The sequence below is a fragment of the Thermobia domestica genome, chromosome 2 (genome assembly GCF_964235325.1).
Source record: "Thermobia domestica chromosome 2, izTheDome1.hap1.1, whole genome shotgun sequence".
In the NCBI taxonomy this organism is placed as follows: domain Eukaryota; kingdom Metazoa; phylum Arthropoda; class Insecta; order Zygentoma; family Lepismatidae; genus Thermobia; species Thermobia domestica.
This window is the reverse complement of record NC_137455.1, coordinates 230,205,751-230,227,944: the sequence shown is the minus strand read 5'-3', so window position 1 is coordinate 230,227,944 and position 22,194 is coordinate 230,205,751. Positions and strand designations below refer to the sequence as shown.

The following is a 22,194-nucleotide window of genomic DNA, read 5'->3' as shown; positions in this document are numbered from 1 at the left end:
CACTAGTCTAATACTACATACCCTATCAATAAATTACGCTTAATTAGCCGTGCAGAAATGACGTAGAGTAAAACCACACTAGCAGAAACTCTAGGGTCTAGTGAAATTAATATAAAAAGTTCCAGCAGCATTTGGCTGAAATATAAATTAGAAACAAACACCTGCATGAATTCATGTTATTGTGTTTTTGTCGTAATTATGAAGGTTTATTTCCTGTTTCAGTTTGTCAGTCTAGTTCATTAGCACCCTGTATATGCATATATCTATCAATGTAATAAGTCAATGTCAAACCAAACAAATTACTGTCTCATAAATTATTACAGAAACTAATTTTATATTAATTTGTTTGACTTGGTAGAGAGTTCGAACTGTGTAATGTGGGTTCCTGTCACCACGGCATGATGCGTCCTCAGGTTGTGGATCGAGGAGAAGGCCTCTGCATATAGAGGTTAGAAGTTAGATGTGAGTATACTGAATAACTCGTCGCGGACAGACAACAAGCAGTAGTCCTCCAGCTTGGGTGTTTGGGTGGGACTAACAACCTCATCCTGTAAAAAATGAACTTGTTCAGAAAGATTCACAGAAGCCTCGGACCACGACAGATAACTTGGCACGACCTCAGCAAAAGAAAATGGACATGAGATTTGGAATATTAGAAGTCTTTATATGGTAGACGCGTGTGAGTTAGAAAAATACAGGATGGATCTAGTAGGAGTTCAGGAAGTTAGGTGGGAAGGAAATGGAACTAAATTCCGGAAATTTTACGTTCTTTTACCGGGAAGGAAATAAAAATCACCAATTAGGAACAGGGTTTTCGTTCACAAACGAATAATATCGGCAATTAAGCGAGTTGAATTTGTTACTGACAGACTTCCTTTTATTATTCTTAAGGATCGGTGGCATGATATTATTGTTTTAAATGTACATGCCCCAAGTGAAGATAAGGATGACGGTGTAAAACACAGTTTTCACGAAGAAGTGGAACGGATATTTGACCAACTCCCGCGATGCCATATGAAAATTCTGTTAGGGGATTTCAATGAGAATGTAGGACGAGATGATATTTTCAAACTGATTATAGAGAACGAAAGTCTGGATAAGGAAAGTACTGACAACGGTGTTGGACTCGTGAACATTGCAATATCAAAAACCTTATCGTGAAGAGTACAAAATTCCCACAATGCGACGTTCATAAATACACTTGGACCTTACCAGACGGTAAAACAATCAAATTGATCACGTTTTAGTAGATAGAAGACAATTTAGCACAATTGATGTTCGGTCGTTTAGAGGGGCTGATTGTCATACTGACCACTAACTGGTAGCAGCGATGAGGAAAGAGATTATCGTTGAATAAAAAAAATATGCAAAGTCTAGAAACGGAGAGATTTAATTTAACGAAATTAGAAGACAGCCAGGTACAAGAGGAATACCAGATTGAAGTTTCGAATAATAGATTCTCGGTTTTAGAAGATTCGGAGTGCACTAGTGTTGAGGATACTTGGATTGAAATTAAAGACAGTATAAAAATTTTAGCAAAAGAAAAATTGGGACATGCGGAAATACGTAGGAACAAACAATGGTTCCACCAGGAATAAATAAAACTGGCAGAGAAGAGAAAACAGACAAAATTACGTTGGTTATAAAATCCGAAAGAAATAACTACACAAACTCTTGTAGACATCAGGCGGCAAATTTCCAAAACTTTTAGAACAAATAAACACGACTTTTTTGAAAGCTAAAAGGAGAAACTTGAAAAAGATAACAGTATAAAAAATAAATAAATAAATATATATAAGCCATATATATATATATATATAAATAAATATATATATAAATAAATAAATATGTATAAATATATATATATATATATATATATAAGCCATTCAACGAATTTAAGAAAGGCTATCAACCTTGTGCTTATATGTTAAAGAAAGCTGACGGAATAGTTCTCACTGACACAGATAGCATCTTAAATAAATAGAAAGATTTCTTTGACGACACGCAACCCAAAACTAACGTGCGTGGAGAAAGGGAAATACATACCGCAGAACCGTATATTCCAGAAGTTAACCGAATAAAAGTAGAAATCGCTAAAAAGAAATTAAAAAAGCCCACATCTTCTAGACGAAATTCCGGCTGAGTTAATTTTAGCTGGGGGCGAAAAATTGTGGAACAAGATACATAACTTATTTTCCTTATCTGGAACAAGGAAGAACTGCCACAAGAGTGGAAAGAATCAATCATTGTTTAATTCATAAAAAGGGCGACAAAACTGACTAATAACTATCGAGGCATATCTCTTGTCAACATCCTATAAAATCCCTTCAAACATTCTATTAGCGAGATTAACCCCATACGCAGATGAAATTATTGAAGAGTATCAGCGCGGATTTAGAGGAAACCGATGAACTATCGACCAAATATTTACTATCCGAGAAATACTCGAAAAGAAACGGGAATACAAAGCCCGGTACAACAACTATTTATTCATTTTAGAAAGGCTTATGACTTGGTTAGGAGAGAAGCATTTACAACATTCTTACAGAATTTCGAATACCAAATAGCTAATTAGATTAATTACAATTTGTATAAGTGAATCCCAAAGTAAAGTCCGGGTAGGAAAATTTTTGTCCACGAGCTTTCACGTCGAGAATGGCCTGAAACAAGGAGATGCGTTGTCACTATTATTATTATTATTATTATTCAACTTCGTCCTAGAATAAGCTATAAGGAAATTCAAAGATAGCAATAAGGGCCTAGAATTGAATGGTATTCACCAGGTTATGGCGTATGCAGATTATGTAAATTTAAAAGGGGATGATAGGAGAACAATAGAAAGAAATGCAGAAATCTTATCAAATGCTTGCAGAGACATGGATTTAGAAGTAAATGCTGAGAAAACTAAATACATGGAAGTTTGTCGGGATTGTAACACGGAAAATTACAGATGCGTTAAAATATCAAATAACACTTTCGATACAGCGCATACTTTCAAATATCTAGGATCAATATTAACAGACGAAAACCATATTCACGAAGAAATTAAATGTCGACTAAAAGCAGGGAATTCGTGTTATTATTCAGTTTAAAATCTCTTGTCGCGAATTCTGTCGAGGAATTTGAAGCCTAAAACATAAAACGATAATCATGCCTGTTGTTCTGTATGGTTGCGAGACATGGTCGCATACTTTGAGGAAAGAGCGTAGACAAAGTATTTGAAAACAAGATCCTGAGACGAATATTCGGACCCAGGAGGAACGGGAATAGCAGAAACTTCATAACGAGGAACTACATAATGTGTATGGTTTACCGAACATTGTTACGGTAATCAAATCTAGGAGGCTCAGGTGGGTAGGTCACGTAGGCAGAATGGAAGGAAATAGGAACTTTCAGAGTCTTAGCTGGAAGACCAATCGGAAAACGACCATTAGGAAGACCTAGGCGCAGAAAAAGGAATACAAAGTGGAAACTGGATGCAGTTGGCTAAGGACAGAAGTCGGTGGAGAGCTTTTGTGAATGAGGCCATGGAGTTACAGACTTCAGGTTTTTCTTTTTCTTTTCTTTTCTTTTTTTTAATATAAAATAGCAATGAATTACCTTCTGCTTTAAGTGCTTTATTATTTTCAAGCTATTTGCAACTTTTATTTTGTACTTTTAGCGCTGTTGTTGATTTTTTTGAAGAAAATATTTCATTCCCTGGTTTTTGTTAGTTTTTGAAGTCTATTATTTTTCTATTAAATCTGCTTATTATCTTCCACTTTTTCGTTACCTCAATAGTTAGATACCTTAATTCAAGTAAAGCACTGACTTCTTACTATGTGCATCAGCTTTAGAAAAATATGTGACCAAATAAGTATATTAATGGGTCTACGTGTTACGGAATTATATCTGAACACAAACACAATATTAACACAGCGTCTGTCGAGGAGTTTAAATCCCAAGTACAATAATCAGATCCTGATAAAAGGATCCTGCACAATCCTCATGGAAATTGGATTTCGGTGGAATCGCTTGAAACGGTGATATCTTGTATACTCGGTTCACTATCCTCTTATACAGTTTCAGAAACTCAAACCCTTTCCCCCAAAAACCGCAAAACAGCACTCAAATAACGTCAGCGGACAATTCTCCCGCTGGCAAAACCTATCCATCAATGCTTGTACGACGTTGCCTTATATCTTTTCAAATTGTCAAGAAAGGGATGGTTAGTAACCAGTTTTCGTTCTTCCATTTTTCCTTTTTTTCGGTCATTTTTAAAAAAAAAACCACAACAAAATTTTTTTTTTACTTTCCCGTAACTCACATAAAGCAGTGGCGGCGTAAGGGCGGGGTGAGCGGTGCCCCCGCCCCAGGCCCCACATTCTGGGGGCCCCCGACGGTAAGTAAAAAATAATTACTAAGGAATCTTTTTAGCATGAACCGTAGAAGGGCCGCCAAGGCTTATAATCCATACCTTCCCTAAATGTAAACGCAATTAATTGTCAATCAATATTACACCAAATAAAGCATGAAACAACACAAATATCACTCTAATAAAGCTAATCAATGCTTGATTTCCGTATAAGCTAAAAGCTTCGGGCCTCACTCTCTTGGGGACTCGAAAGGAATTTAAAGACAAAACTGAATGTAGATTAAAAATAAATAAAATAAAAGTTTCATTATCCTGGAGCCTCCCAAAGAAATTTAAAGGAGAAAGCTTTGAATGTAGGTGAAAAATAAAGTAAAGGTTTCATACTCTTGGGGGCCCTAAAAGAATTTTAAAAGGAAAAGGCTGAATGCAGGTAGAAAAATAAAACAAACGTTTCAATTTCTTGAGGCCTCCAAGAAAATTAAAGAAAAATTTGAATGTAGGTGAAAAAAATAATAAAATAAGAGTTTCACTCTCTTGGGGCCCCAAAGAAACTTAAAAGAAACAATGTAAGTGTATTGAAATACGAATAAAATAAAAGTTTCACTTTGATCAATAACCTCAGAGAAAAATTTAAAGGAAAAAGCTGAGTTTGGATTAAAATATAATAAATGAAAGTCAAAAAAATCTTTACGTTTTACGTCCCACGGTTATGCCGGTTAGAATAAGGAGACGGTGATAATGAGATGAGTGAAATGGTGGAATGAAGAAAGTGGGAGGAAACGGGAGAGCCCCGAGAAAACCCACGAGCACGGTGTTTGTCCACCACAAAGTCGACACGGCGCGAGCTGGGATCGAACCAGGGACCCTAAGCACCGGAGGTGAACGCTCTACCACTGAGCCACCGCGCCCCCTAAATGAAAGTCAAAGTATATTGTGTTGTTTACATTGTAAGGTCTTACGATACAAGTAATGGGGCTCCGTCTGCTAGCCTGCTTCCTAAAATATCACTGTTTATTTATTTATTTATTTATTCGTATATCAGTTCAATAGAAGGGTAGAAAGAAGGGGTACATAATACTTTATTAGGGTACTAGCATTATGTTGCTAACTAAAAGCTCTTCGGTGCAGACGCTATAGTCGCTGATTCACTTCTGTCTTTTTTTCTTTTGTCCTTTACAAGTCGAATTTCTAGCGACCGAAACCCTTTTGCATAGCTGTTTTCCCCATTTCTGCTTTTTTTTTTTTTTTTTTTTTTAATTTATTTTGGCGTATGATTTACATTTCAGCCCACAAATTTAGAGTGAAGAAAATGATCAATAAGGAAACAAGAGTTCCAACTTTGATACGGAATATAAGTCCTTTGACCATTTTCGTTTTTGCTAACAATAATTCATTGAACCTTGTGGCTTACATGCTGAGCACGTTAACGTTCTGGCGGTCACTTTCTTTGGAGCAATGGAACGTTTGTTGGTATTCTTCCCTAGATCTACTCTCCAATGGAATGTGCTGGAAAATCATATAAAGATTGGTCTGAAACATGAAACTGACACTAGATGGGGTTCAAAAGCAGAAAGTTTTAAAGGCACTTTCTAGTCAATAGGATCAAGTAATTAATCTGTTGGAAGATCTAGTGACACTTCGATTGAAACGCTTCATATTAGAGGAGATAGTGGTGGTCTTCTTGCAGGCATCCAGTCATTTAACTTTATCGCTTTACTATATTTCTGGTCTGCAGATCTCTCATATATTGATCGGATCGAAAAATGCCTTCAATCTCAGGATATGAGTTTCAATCAAACTCTTATTCAGTTACAGAGCCTAGTTGACACCATTGATACCTGGAGACTTGAGCTGGGGAAGCAAATCTTATCCGCAGCTGAAGGAAGTTGCAGGGCATGGAACATAAGTGTGGGTACACACAGTAAAAGAAGGAGATGCATGCCTGGAGAAGCAAAGAATGAACCCCTGACTGCACATTCTGAAGTGAAGCACCCTATCAATGAAATTCTAGATGAGATGAGACAACAAATGTAGGATCATTTTACTCAGATGCATGAACTGAAAGACAGGCTTGTATTCCTATGTTGTATGGCCAACTTTGTGCAACTGCTAGATGATGAGAGGAAGAAAGGGCTAAAACCATGTTGCTATGATTTGGCTTTGTTCTACCCGAATGACCTGGATGGCTTAAAACTATTTCAGGATTATATAATCCGTTCACTACGATGTACTAATCCGTTCACTTTTCCCCACAAGGCATACTGAAATATGTATCTTGAATGGGGGATTGAAATTTACTAAAGATTGGCAACCGTTCTTCAGATTTTGACAACGCTGACTGTATCTGTCGTATTATGTGAAAGGTCTTTGAGCAAAATGAAATTGATAAAACCACACTTGCGTTCCACAATGAGTCAAGAAAGATTCACGAACCTAGCCATTCTTTCTATCAAAAATGAAATAGCGTCCACTTTGGATTGAACTTTTGCTATAATATATTGTAACACTGTAAACGTACGTTAATAAGTGGTAATGGAAATAGTGATAAGTGACAGAACATAAACCTGACTGAACTATTAAATACAAAATAATATAATCATAAAACAAGTGTATAATCTGGAAACAATAGTAAAAAGGACAAGCAAGAGAGAAATATTCTAGTGCTTAACTATTAATTGATACTTCGGCAAAAGCAGTAGGACTAAATAGACCGTACATTATCACTGGAGAGAAACCTAGTAAAAGGTGAATGAAGAAGACACGCACGGGAGAAATCTATTCTATCCATTATTTAAGGATAGTTCGGAAAAAAAAAAAAAGTATTTGAGTATTATGTATGATCACTGGAGAGAAACCGAATGTTAAAGTGAATGGGGCTAATTGTAGAAGAAAAATCTAATCAAATAAAATCCATCTAGCGTAAATTCCGACAGGAAGAAACTATGAATAAACAACCATATGAGAAATTGTGCAGGAGAAACACCAAAGGCGAGAACCGAACAAAAATATTATGTAAAACATAGAGCTTATATTTAGAAATCGCATCGGTTATATTATTATTTGCAATGTTTGCAATATCAGCTCATTGTTACGATCCGTACGTAAGTTTGACTCTAAATGTATTGTTAGGAGCATTACTTCCATTATTCAATCTAATTATAGTACGCGTTGATACTAAGCTAATATATGTGTACGATTATTGATTGTTACGTTTTGTTTGTTCTTAAGATTATGTTATTTTTGTCGTGGGTTATAGTTTCCATTACACTTGTATCCTTAATCCTTTTTCTATCGTGTTCTTTGTTTGAAAATGAATAAAAAAGAAAAAATATGCAATGATAGCCTGGTCCAGTTTTATTCTTAGATACCAGCCTGAAGGCGGTTCTAAGCATTTGAAAAATAGAGACGGGTTCTGAATGTTACCCCCATTTGTTTAATATATCCCAGATTAAAATGATCTAAACACACACACCAAAAGTAAAGGGGGAGGAGTATAGAGAAAGAATGGTTATGTAAATGAATGTCAAACGTAGAAGTGTATATATCACGGTTGTTCGAAAAGGGGCCCCGATCTACTTGACTGGCCCCGGGCTTCAGTTTGTCTTACGCCGCCACTGCATAAAGTAAACATTTTCCTGGAAACTAGAGCAATGTAACACAATAAGCATAAACGTTTACCGTGAACAGTGATTAAGTACTATAGCAATAGAATATAAGCGTTATATAAATAGTAATTATTGACTGTAGAAAAACCTAAGGAATGTCCTATAATAGACGCACTCTCCAATTTTGACAAACACTGAAGCCTATTGTGTATTACAGTTCGAATACTATTACCATTATAACAAGAAATACGTTTGATATAGTGGTGTTCACCAGTCGACACGAGAAATAGGGTTTCTTTACATAAATTTTGTAAGTTCCATCTCGTTTCTCTTCTCGAAGAATTTTTTTCTCTAGTTTCAATTATCGAAAAAGATGTCCTCGTCTAGTTTCATTTTGTAAAATCACATACAAGATATATGACCTGATTTTTTATAGATTTTCAAACTATGCTATGCATAAGTGTCGGAAGTCTTACAGAACGTGTTTGTCCGTCCGTTCGTCTCTCGTCAGTTATTACAGCCAAAACAATAGGAGATATCGAGATGCGGATTTTGCAATCGATTCAGCACTCCAGAAACAGGTCCTGTCTTCTCATTAACCCTCTACTCAAACCAGAAGTAATTAAAAATAATCATTTCAGGTTTCAGTATTTAACACCATAGAACAAAAATAGTAATAGACAGCGAGGAACATTATCACAACCTGCAACACTATCGGAACCGGAAGTAGTTCAATCTATAATACTTCTGTTTTCAATACTGATTTTCATAAAGCAAGAACTGGAAAAGATATTGAGAAGCACTTCTTATGCAATCTATTCAGCGTCCCAAGAATAGATTCTATACCCTCCCTTAATCCTCTATTCAAACTGGAAATGATTCAAATTAACGATTTTTGGTTTCAACATTTCGCCACAGAACAAAAACTGTAAGGAATAGCGAGAAATGTTTTATATATATGGACTCAGGAGCAGGTTCTTTCTTTGATATTATTCCTCTATTACATCCGGTGGTTGTAGATGTAGCCGACTACTTCGAAGTTTTAAGTATTGTATTCGAATGTTTTGGAAGTATTACATAGTGTCAACTGTGAAACAACATTCACTTGTCTTAATTTCATCTAGAGGTTACCAGAATCCTTAAGCGTAACGAGAGGCTTATGAAGGGAATGATATAACATTCAAACCATATTTATCATTGGAGTATATGAACTTGCGTATCTTTATAAAAATGATACATGTTCTACACTGTGTTCGTACAATCATTCTACCAACTTATAATTTTATATTATGATTCATGTATCAATAAAACAAAGTTTTATAACTAAGACTGGGATAAACTAGAGTTGCCCGCCAGACTCGTGAAATTTTTCGTTTCGTCAAGATCCTAGTCTCGAAAATGAGACGAGAATGGTCATTTTTCTAATCTCGTCTCGAATTTAAAAGATATTTCTCATCTCGGGAGCAACACTAGTCTAATACTATATATCCTACCAATAAATTACGCTTAATTAGCCGTGTAGGAAAGACGTAGAATTAAAGCAACACTAGGAAAAACTCTAGGAACTAGTGAAAAAATTTAAATAAAAAAAAGTTCCAGTAGCATTTCGCTGAAATATAAATTAGAAATGAACATCTGCGTGAATTCATGTTATTGTGCTTTTGTTATAATTATGAAGGTTTATTTCCTGGTCTGCACAATTCCAATTGCTTGTTTCTTAAAGACATTACGTATTCACTAGTTAATAAAAGAATCATATGTGCTCATTTAAAACCTACTTGGGGAATTTGTAGGACAAACGTAATACTTAAATATGGATTATAATTATTATTATCAATCGATAACCACTTCTCTCTATATATATTAGCAGTTTTGCAACCGTTTCCTCGTATACAAAATCCTTAGGTATTATGTTTTAATGTAGTTTTTTTTTTTTTTTTTTTTAAATAAGAAAAAGACTTCTAGAAAAGACACAAAAGGGAAAATGTGGCAACAACAGATCTGTCACCCTCACTGACTTTCCTTCGACCAGCCATAAATAAGCCCCCATACTGAGTTTGGTGACATTCTACACCACCCGCGGTGAGTCGGCATCGGACAGCAACTGGACACCAGGATAGCGGACGTACTATACATATTGTAATCCTGAGAAAAGAGTCTCAATATACACAACCACAAATCAGTGACGGTTTGGCCACTATTGGGCAACTTAAAAAAGTCGCAACATAACGATGTTTTGGATTTCAGTGAAAATGAATGAAGCTGTATTATGTTGTAGATCTTGCCAACATGAAAAAAAAAAGTCTTAATGAGCACAACCATCAATCACTGACCGTTTGGCCACTACAGGTCCATATTTTTGAAAACAGGTGAGTATGACGATATTTTGGATTTCGGTGAAAATGAATGAAACTGTGATATGTTGTAGATATTGTGATCCCGAGAAAACGTCTTAATGGGCACAACCACCAATCACTAATCATTTGGCCACTACAGGGCCACTTATGAAAGCAACTGAAGAAAATGATATTCTGAATTCCCCTGAATATGACTGGAACAGTGGTACGTTGTAGATCTCGTGCTCCTGAGACAGAGTTAATTTGTGGCTACAGGGCCACTCTAGGTCAATTGGTAGAGCATTTGTTCACATTCCGGAGGTTCGACCCAGGCCGGTCATCCTGGCTGCGGTTTTCTGGGGGCTTTACTTTGTCCCGTAAGATAAATATCGGGATGTTATCTATGATTAAATGGTGTTGGCAGCTACTCTCCCTATCCCTTTTCCGGGTTGTGAGATAGGATCACAATATCTACAACATACCACGATCGTTACATTTTGCTGTTTTCAGAAAAGTGGACTCGTAGTGGCTAAACGGTCACTTATCTGTGGTGGTGCCCACTGAGACTTTTTCTAGGTTCACAATATTTAGAACGTATCACGGTTTCAAGCCATTCCATCGAAATCCAATTTCCATAAGGATTATGCGTGATCCTTTGTTGGAAACTGCGAAGAAGTATACCCTTAAAATTGAAAAAGCATGATCAAAATCAGTATACCTGTATCATGGTTAAGTGTGAACATGCACACAATGACGACGACTAATTACAACATGAACACGGTCAGCTGTAGAAGAGTTTCAAAGTTTAGGTTTTAGGATTATTGTATACATGGGACTACAAGGAAGGCATGCTCCTCCAAACGAAGAATAAATCATCGGTACGTCGAAGATATGCGTGATCATACATAAAATTACGGTATGAGCAATCAGCCATTGAAAATTTTCATGGTCTAGTTCTCAAGACTATTGTTAGATCCTTATGATGTTTACATGGGATCACAAGGAAAGAATAATCTTTCAAACAATAAAATAATTATCAAAATCGGTGCAACTTTCTCGAAGCTATGAGTGACTATAACACAAAAATAAATAAATAAATAAACACCGTCGGCCATTGAGGATTTTCATGGTCTAGCTCCGAAGACTATCAATGCATCGTAATTAAATTTACATAAGATCACGAGAAAAGTATGCTCCTGCAAACAAACAAGAATAAAGTTATCAAAGTTCATGTCCTTGCTTCAAAGTTACTAACACATCTCATATATGCCCGTTCTTCCCATGGGGAAAATAGGTTTATGGAAAACATTTGAATGCCGCGTCCCGCTTAGAATACGCATTTCAACGAAATTGTAATCATAAAACATTTGACATACTATATTTTTGGCATATATCTTGAGCATCCCTTCTCCTTATGAAATGTCCATTAATTAATACATGTAACCCTGAGGCAGGAACTAAATGTGTTCCAAGATTCATTTCAAATGCGTAAGTAATTTTCTGTGATGCGATCAAACACTTACGTCTATTTCAATGTGGCGAAAAAATATAGAAACTGCACTCCATTTTAAAACGGAATTTTGGAAAATGTTATGTTACGCATACGCTTATTTTTAACGAGGACTTTATATCTCGAGTTTGATCTCCCAAAATTCAGATTTGTGTGTACTCGATTCTGGGTAAGATATTTTAATCCCTCTCTACCTTACTTTTTTTTTTTTTTTTTAATCCTTTCATATTGATTGCTCTCCTACGAAATTTTCTGTCCAAATCTTACGTTTCTGATATATTAATATAATCACAATTTTCAGTAAATCACTTCCACTTTTCCATATAATCATACACATTGCCTCTTTCCCAGAAGAATTTCCGAAAACGCAAAGTGCGTATGCAGCTTCCTTTTACGGATTTTATAACTCCAACTTATGCAATTTTTGAATAAATAATGGCTCGTATAGAAATTATGCCCTTTACCTTCTTTACAAGCGGAATCTTCGTAACTGCTGAAATTCATATTTGAATATTTTTTATTTAACAGTTTATGTACCGATTTAAGCGAATGCTCACACTGTGCATTTTCTCAATAAAGAAAGGGAATCTGAATATTATACACATGACTCAACTTTTTCCCTTAGAGCAGGAGTTTTCGGAAACGCTGAAACACTTATTGCCTTATTTTTATTCGGGAGTTCATATACTGAATTTCATATATCTAATTCGAGTGAATTCCCATATTCAGGCCTTCTGAATAAATAAATAAATAAATAAATATTTTAAATAAATAAATAATTTAAATAAATAAAATAAATAAATAAATAAATAAAGATGAGAATGATTGAAATTGGCTTTTTTTTTTCTTTCCTTCTTTGTAACAGGACTATTATAAACGCTCAAGTACAAGGTCTGTCCCAAAATTAATGCGCCCTATTTTCTTCTGCCGCGACCATCTTTCGCACAGCGTTGCAACTTGTACGAAAAGGTGGGTGGAGTCTTGGGAACACAGCGCGACCAGCGCCAGTCGGCTCCGAGCTCCTGGAGAGTCACAGAACCTGTTTCAGTGAACCCTTCTGTGAGTGCTCGGTCGAAATAAAAATGAAAAAAACTATCGAGCAGGATACGCGATAAAGTTTTGTTTCAAACTTGAGAAAACGCCGTCGGAGACTTTTGGGTTGCTTCAGAAGGTTTTTGGTGCGGAATGCATTTCATATTCACAGTGCAAAAGATGGCATAAAATGTTCAAGGAAGGTCGTGAGGAGATCGCCGACGAACAACGATCAGGTCGTCCCTCAACGTCGCGAGATGAAAGTTCGGTTGAAAAAGTGCACGAACTGTTGAACTCTGATCGAACAATGAGTGTTTGTCTAATATCTGAAATACTTGACATTCCGAAGACCATTGAGCACAAGACTGTGACGGAAAACTTACAAATGCTGAAGGTGTGTGCCAAACTTGTCCCGAGAGTGCTCACCGATTGACAAAAGAACAATCAAGTGGAAGTGTGTCAAGAATTGTTGCAGTGTTGTGAGGACGATCAGAAATTTTTGGACAATGTGGTGTGGTGGTGACGAATCTTGGATCTACGAATACAGCCGAGAAACAAAAAGGCAGAGCGCAGAGTAGCAAACGACGTAATCCCCACGCCCCAAAAGGGCAAGAATGAGCAAATCGAAAGTCAAAGTGATGCTCCGTTTTTTTTTAATTCCAAGGGAGTGATCCATTTTGAATTTGTTCCATCTGGCCAACCAGTCAAAGCCAAATTCTACGTCGAAGTACTGAAAAGGCTATAGCAACGGGTCAACTGCATCAGGCACGAGATCAAGAATTCCTGGAAGCTGCACCATGACAATGCTTCCAGACACACCGCTTTTATGACGACAGACTACCTGACCAAGGCCGGCATCTCCCCTAGCCACCTTACAATCCTGATTTGTCCCCACCCGGCTCCATTTTTTCCCGAAGATTAAAAAATGCCTCAAAGGACAGCATTTGTGAACCCTGGAGAACATCAAGGCGGATACGACGAGGATACTAAAGGAGATCCTTGTGACGGACTTCCAGGACGCGTTGGAACAAGTGTATTGAAGCAGGAGGGATGTATTTCGAAGAATAGTGAGTAATTGTACGAATCGGTTCAATAATTTTTTTAAAATAAAAATGGGTGCATTATTTTCGGGACAGACATTGTACATGTTTCCTTATTTTAAATTAAAATATATATACCGAATATCAAATCTCTAACTTACGCGCATCTTCACATTCGGAACATTCAACTACATAAAAGGAATTTTAAAGACGTTTTACTTTCCCACGCGTAAAGCAAAATTTTCGAAAACGCTGAAGCACATATTCCCTTATTTTCCATGAAGAGTTAATATGCCTAGTTTCATCTCCCCTACACCTGCGATTCGTGATATACACTATTCTTGGGGGAAATTTTGAATTCCCATCCGAATGATTATTTCGAAAAATCCTTCCTTATCAACTACTTTCGTGGCAAAAGGAGTGTTCTCTCCAAATTTCATGTTAATACCTGGCTCACTCACTTCTATCTCTTGTAATAGTATAGATAAAACAGGTCGAACTGAGAACCTTCTTTTGAAGTCTGTTAAAAATGGGATAAATTTTATCCTCTTATTCGTTTTAATGCCTAATAATAAAGCTGATTTGAAATCGGACAGATTTTACGGAGAATATTCTGGTACAGACATACACAGGCAATCTGACACATGCATGCATGAGGATGACTCGAATGTTAGGCACAAATATTGCATCAAAATTTTATGTTGCTCGTTCAAGAACTCTATTCTGGAAAATACCACAACTGTCAAATTACAATTAGGGGTCAATCTGGATCTTGAAATGTATGAATCCCTCTAAACTGATGACCCGATTCGGTGACAAATCGATGATGATCTGATCCGACAGATAACGGGCAGTAGGAGCCTTTACCGGGCAACCGCTTGGGGCCGTTCTTCACCAAATTCTGTAAGTTTTAGTATCGCAGATGGAGTTAAACGGCGACATATGTTGAAGACGGCAGACAACGGTGATGCAATGTGCAATTCTTCTTGAGTTTTAGAGAGGTTAATATTACGAGTGAGCGTTTGTTCGCGAAAGTATATCTAAGGCGAACTGCATTTTAGGTGTCCCAAGAAGGCATACGGACTTTAGTGTTAATGACATGACATCCCGAAGAGTAATTGTGGTCGGGAGAGAGAACTCAGTAACACGAACTGCCCATTGCTGAAAGAATTGTCGCCAACAAACATACAAAAAATGAGAAGAAGAAGAAGGAAGAAGTAATACATACACAAAATCTTGTAATATTTGTTATTTATTGTTGCAAACAAACGACGTTACAGATCACAAACATCTAAATTTTGGTAAATTCTACAGCAGTAATAACGCGAATGACACGGACGGTGTAATGCATATCCAAACTACATTAGTGTGTACTACTACGATCGTGGTATGACGGATTGCGAATAAATTCGAGGGAAGTTATCTGGGATTGAAAATTTGACCTCTACCGATCACATAAATAATATCCACTAGATTTAGAAATAACAGTACCATTTACAGCACTTTCATATTTCAAACCGTTCCGAAGATATGATGCTTAAGCACTGCTTAAAATTATGTAATTCCCAGAACTTGTAACTGCACTTTCAAAAGGGTACTTTTCGGATGTTATAGGAGCAAATAAATGCAACAATTGTTTCAAAAATATTCCACAAATACGTCAATAAGCAATTTTTACGGTTTTCTTAATATTTACAGAACAGCTGGACATATGAAATTGCCATAAACGGCATTAAATATTTTATATATATATATATATATATTTAAAACCATCTACTTAATTGGATGTTACAGTTAGGTCCTTTGAAAAAAGTAAAATGTCTAATTTCTTGTAACTATCTCTATTTGTTCGAAATAGGTCATATGACGACTGCAGTATTCGACATCATAGTACATTATATGCATTACATTGCCCGTCTCACTTGCGTAATTACTGTTGTAGAAACGTCCAACATTTGATTGTTTTTCGAGGTTTGTGATATTGTACCATAATTTGTCTCCATCACTGCATAGCACGTGGGTATTGTAAGTTTTCGCTTAATACGTAAATTTGAAATATGTTATGACGAAGTGCCATTAAAAAATATATTAAAAAAATATGTTGGGTTGGAAACACTGTTAATCTGGTTGTAATGCAGTGTATGGCAAAGAAGGTGTAAAGATAAAATTATGCTCCAGCAAGATGAAGAATTTGTACCGCTGAATGTAGATTTGGAAACTTTTAACCAGACAGTTAACCTACTAAACATGAATGTGTTGTCATTAAAACGGCCGTCATCGGTGAAACCTAGACTACGGCGACGGATTCATCTCTCAAAATTGTTCATACTACCTTTCAAATCGCCTTGTGTACAAGACACAAATAATCATCCTCCCCTAGAGCCTTTCTATTTGAACTGTGCCCCTTCTGGCGATGTGTCTGTTCCTGTACCTCCCTCGAAACAGGAGGGACAAGTTACTGCGGCCGAGATCTTTCATTTGTTAGATGCGGAAGCGTTGGCACAATGAATTATTTCACAGGCTTTGCTGTGCACTGTCTTGTTAGCAATTCTAAGTAACCTACGATTTTCACTTGTCAAGACCAAACGACTGAATGACAAATTGGCAACACGCCTGAGGTCATTCTCTTCTTTTCCGTAAGCAAACTGAAAGTTTCCTCCGTCATAGGGCGGCGGGGGTGGGGCCGAAGTGTAGTTCGCATAGTTTTTGAGGGCACACCTGAGATAGACAGGCTCTAATAGTATGCTTGGCAGACACGCTGTAAGCAATCCATATATTTTACCGCAAGATAAAATATCTGTCGAGAATTCCTTCTGTACACAATCCTCTTATGCCTTTTAGCAAAGTCAACACATTTAATACGGTCCGTACTGTAACAGAACTTCTCCATTGTTATTCACACAAACACTGTGATGAGTGCCTACAATGTTATGTTATCAGTGATAACAATTTTCATGCTTCTAGAGAACATTAGGACGATGTTCACCACAGAATCACGTAACAAACTGTTTCGTCGTTGGAGCAGAACTTCTTGAACAAGTTCGAACTTGATGCGTAGAGTTACGAGAGGTTCTGCAATAATAATAAAGAAATCTTCTTCTTGTTCTTCTTCTATGTATTATTATTATTATTATTATTATTATTATTATTATTATTATTATTATTATTATTATTATTATTATTATTATTATTAATTATTATTATTATTACGACAACTTAGACGTAGTTTTTATTCGACATTTTGGTTTTACTCATGATGGTAAACAATAAGTGAAATTCACACTCAATGTTGCAAACTATCAATAAGAGACAAGATAAATCCTTTTAATGAAATACATGTATTTTCAAAAACTGGTGATGTGGGGAAAATTGTGCTTCATGTGATGTTTACAATCATTAAATGAATACCAAATATAAAATAAAAACCACATAGTGACATTTGGAAAAATATAAAAGTTCTACCAAGTTAGCAACACTGCCAACCGAATTGCATCGCTCTTACATACGTAAAAATCATCAGATTGATACAAGTCTATTTAGTAAATTTTATTGTAACTTTAACGTATACGTTCTGATTTAACGCGAAATATATATTTTATTTTCCATTGTCGCAAGCCGATTTTGGGTTCCGAGTTAGAAACACTTTAACTCGAAAACGAAGCGGAATTCGACACATATTTATAGGAACTTTTCTGCTTGATTTGATATCAGGATTCAATTTTCAAAATTCTCATACTGCCTTTCAAATCGCCTTGTGTACAGGATCTAAATGACAACTGGAAATATTTACATTCCAAGTAAAAAAATTGAAATTTCAGTAATTAATTGCGAACATTAGGAGCTGCACCCGTATGAACGGTTAACGGATATTATATACTTAGGTACTTCTTCAATAGTTGTAAAAAAATTCAGATTTCTTAAAGGTGTTTTATATATATATATATATATATATATATATATATATATAGAAAATTGCGGCCAAACATGACGTTTTAATAAAATTTTCAGCTTTTCATCATACTGTAACGTAGGATGTATTAATCAGAAACGTAAGTCCTTCACACTTTCAAGACTTCATCGATTCGATTTCCATGCTAGAAGCAGATGGTTGATATGTCTCCCGAGGGCAGAAATAAAAATGTTTGAAGTTAGCAAAATTTTCACCGAAGTTCGCAATATTGCGAGTGAATTGCGCGATTCCTATTGGACCAACAGACGAATTTTTCACCTCCACCGAAACACACTACTTTATATTCTTCCTACTATTGAGATTATCTTATTAAGTACACTCGTTTCTCTATAATAAAACTTAATTTGACACGTTTTTCAGTTTTTCGAGCAATCCGAGGGGAGTGCAGCCATTTTGGTAGGCTGTATATAGAAAAATTTTTTTCAGCGAAAAGAAAAAATACGGGTCCAATAATATTGAATGTAGATCATATTTTATATATAATATCCGTATTAGCATGTAGACAAATTTAACAATGCAAGACAATTTAACAATATATGTGTAGAAACATAGACTATCAGAAAAATAATATTGGAAATTGACAACACCTGCAGAACAATTGTTGTGATATATAAAAGAATAAGCAAATGGACATAATTACAAGAAAAAACATACAGGTTAGTTTAAAATGATTAACAACTGTCGAGAAACTTTAAAACAACAGCACTTTCAAACTTTCGCCAAGATGATTACAGAAAAAAGATCTTCTCCAGTTCCTTACCAGAGGGTAGCGTTCCCAAAACTGATGCAACGTTCCCTCTTTGTACTGCCATACTGATGCGTTTCAGTAGAAAAGAGGTTGCTCTAGCGTCTCCTGACGATAAATAAATGCGGTGTCCGATTTCTTTTATAAAGTTAAGACCTTCGGGACCCCAGGAACAACCTGATTCGATAGCTATAGTGACAAAAATGATATTTGTCAAGTAAATTCCTGTACTTTTTGCGTTTTTCTGTTTCACGGCGAGCAGCCACGTTGCCAGCTTGTGCTGAAGAAGAATGTAGATTTGATGGGGTGAAGGTAGCGGAACAATTAAAATCCCATAGAAGTGCTTTTCCTTTCTTCCACGGTATTAGGGTCATACCATCTGGCTTCTTACCGTCTGCACGACTGCATCCCAACGGTTCGCGTATAGAAGGAACGCCTGCTGAAATTAGTGCTCTCATGATAATGTCGTTCACACTGGAGTGGCATGAATGTCTGCCCGCACTATTGACACAGGAGAATCCGTAAAGGCCCTTCTTGTTTACGACACTTCTACAGGCAGGACATCTGTGTTGCTCGCAAACATCTGCTCCCAAACGCAGTGCACTGGCAATTCGGAAACTGTCATTGGGAAGATGCAGTCCTAAAGAAAGTGATGGGATAGCATGGAGCCAAGCGCCTGCTTCAGGAGATGATGTAGCTAGGAGTCTGGCCTTGTCTTCTGGGTTATCGGATAACTGAAGTAGAGAAGAAAAATGATGATTTATAAGGGGATCGTCCCAAGAGGATTGTAATCCTCTCTTATCAAGATCAGGGGGATCTGATCCCACGATAAATGACCACTTAGAAATGCTGTCGTTGACATCCGAATCCGTTACAAGGTTAAGATCTTGTTGGAGAATGGTCTCGATCAATGGCTTAGCGCCATAGAATGAAGACAGAAATGATGAAATAGCCAGGTCCATGGCGCGGCCAATGCCGAGACTTCCGTGGTTAACAAGGAGGGACGCCTGCAATCAAGAGTTATTGTTGAGTGCGCAATTCAGGATAGATTCTAGACCGGTTTTTAAGGTGTTGTCATAGCATTCCAGAAGCTCGGCAACCCGCCAAGATGGAGCACGGCGAAGAAAGTATAGCAGCCTTGGCATGGACAACGAGGCGCGTAGTAGGAAAAGGCAGAGTGTGCTGAAATCAAGGAAAGACGACTAAAGAAGAATTCTAATTTAGAAATTGTGTCTTTTAATATTGTTCGTCTTGCCTCTTTAGATAATGCTGCTCCTAGTAAGCTGGCGTTATCTGTCGAAATTCTTCGAATCCCAGGCGCGGCTTCGTCAAACAGCTTGAAGAGGTTATTAGCCTGCTCATTGGAGACTCCGAGAAAGCTGACCTCACATTTGGAGAAATTCATTTGCAATCCGATCTCCTTAGCCTGTCTACGAATCATTTCTAATGTCTCTAGTACTGTATCCTTGTCTCCAGCTACAGCCCCGTCATCCAAATACCATATGTTCAGTTCTGTATTGATACTGTTAACGATGGACTGTAAAGTTAGCGCGAACAAACCAGGGCCAAAAGTATCGCCTTGTTGTACGCCACGCTGAGAGAGGATTATTTCGTCTCCTAAGTATAAGTTGCTCGGTTGCGAATAACACTGATGGACGTATCGATAAATTGACGGAAAACTTTTTTTACCTGTATGAGCATAGAATCACGATTCAACTCGTTAAATGCGTTTCTAAAGTCTATCTTCAGAAACACTTTCTTCTGATGGTGTGGGAAAGAGTAGTACATATGAGCAGCGTGGACTACTGCTTCTGCTCCATGTGGAACGCAAACTCCTTGTTGGTGTGGAGATAGAAAATGTGTTAAGAGGTTCTCTAATTCTATGGCAAATGATTTTGGCTGACAATCTTCTCCAGACATTGCCTACTGCGATGGGACGAATGCCGCCACTTTTCTTCCTCAAAGCTATTAGTGATGCTCCAAAGAAAATACATGTAATTTCCGTGGGCACATCACCCGAAATAATCAAGTGGAGAGAATCACAGATAGCGTTTTAAAAGCTATATATATAGGATCTGCATGCAATATTATTAGACTCGAATGGACAATTTGAAATGGAATCGGTCATTCAGAATTTCAAAGATTTTCTCCACATCGTGTCACTTTGTTTAATTTGAATACTAATTACAATTAAAACTGATATTACATGCAAATGTGATTTTAATTTGATTTTTGAAGTCTCCGACATACTGGGTAACAACGATCAGTTTCGTTTTCAATCTCCTATCTAAAAGGGGGATAGTATGAATCACATGTTTCTAGATAACAGCGGAATATTTTCAAATAATATCGCTTTTAACCCGCTTCTTTCCATGGATTTTTCATAGATTATTTCTTAGTTTTAGCTCCAACGAAGGTACTGGAAATGGGCATGTTCTGGGGACACTCGAATTAGTATTGAAACAATTAAAAGATCGCGCGGCTTCGTCAAACAGCTTGAAGAGGTTAATAATTGGAGTTTGTTTGTAGCTATGACTTCCTTATAGTCTGCGAATATATATATATACATTAAATTCGGAATTTCAAATTACGATAATTTCCTGTTTGATAGCTATGTTTCGAATGCAACGAATTTCCTGTAGTCATAGTATTATTGTCGTTCAATTTCTACCTTGTCTATCAAAAAATGCAAGCAAGCAAGCTAGGTTTCTGTGAACAAAAATGTACAATTTCATACGATTCTTTTAGAACACAGCGCCACGTCACTAACTAGGTATCTCAGCTAGTTAACTTCCGAATATTTCTGGAGCAAGGGAGATAAATGCGTGACCTTGATACACCCATTGATTGCGACACAGCGTGATTTCTCACCAGACGCGGAGCAGAAACAATCAATTGAACCAACCCAATATATACCTTTTCTAATAACAGAGGAAAAGCGCACTGTTGACGAACATAAATTAATCGAAATAAGCCAAAATTTTAATAGCACTAACTTTGATCATAGAAGGTCAAGAATATTAGTCATTATATTTTTGACTAACCTTGCAAGTATGAAGGAATGAACGCCTTGAGTTGACGATTGGCACTGAAAGCTGATTCTGAAACAAAAGTTAAGAAAACAAAACAAATACAGAAACTGACTAACTACTGAAATAAACCATTTTAAAAAATAAAAATAAACGGAAATTTCTTACTCATGCAAACACACAAAACTAGCGAAGTAATGCAAACCATGTATCCTACCTGTCAAGAGACGATTTAGAAGCCAAAGGACAGTCTAGTTTTAAAATCATATTACTTTGCGTAAATACACACACTCACCGCATTCTTTTCTTTCCTTATTTCCTCATAGGACCAAAAGACCCTGCCACGTTTGCATTCGTCTCCTAATAAGCTAGGAATTTTGAATGCTTGTTTTTTATAATATACAAGGTGCCCAAAACTGTAATCTCGTACGGAGTACTGAACTGTTGCAGATTGTATTACACAGAGTTGCATACCTAGAACACAGCTAAACTATTACCTTTGTTTCAGCTAGGAATGAAGGTTCAATAGACCAGATCTACTTTGCTTAAGTTTTCTATTTCTTCATTGTTGCA

General features: G+C 36.6%; 1 protein-coding gene across 15 annotated transcripts in view; it reads right to left on the bottom strand.

Moving 5' to 3' along the window:
- The window catches only part of LOC145678400 (CREB-regulated transcription coactivator 1-like), a 783,526-nt gene that overhangs the window by 329,998 nt on the left and 431,334 nt on the right, over positions 1-22,194 (bottom strand). For 12 of the 15 annotated variants that reach the window (XM_081748495.1, XM_081748498.1, XM_081748486.1 and 9 more), the window contains one exon: positions 21,637-21,693. The exons of the other annotated variants lie outside the window; for them this stretch is intronic. In XM_081748495.1, coding sequence (XP_081604621.1) covers positions 21,637-21,693 — 57 coding nt within the window. The remainder of the gene's footprint in view (positions 1-21,636; positions 21,694-22,194) is intronic. 15 annotated transcript variants of the gene reach the window in all.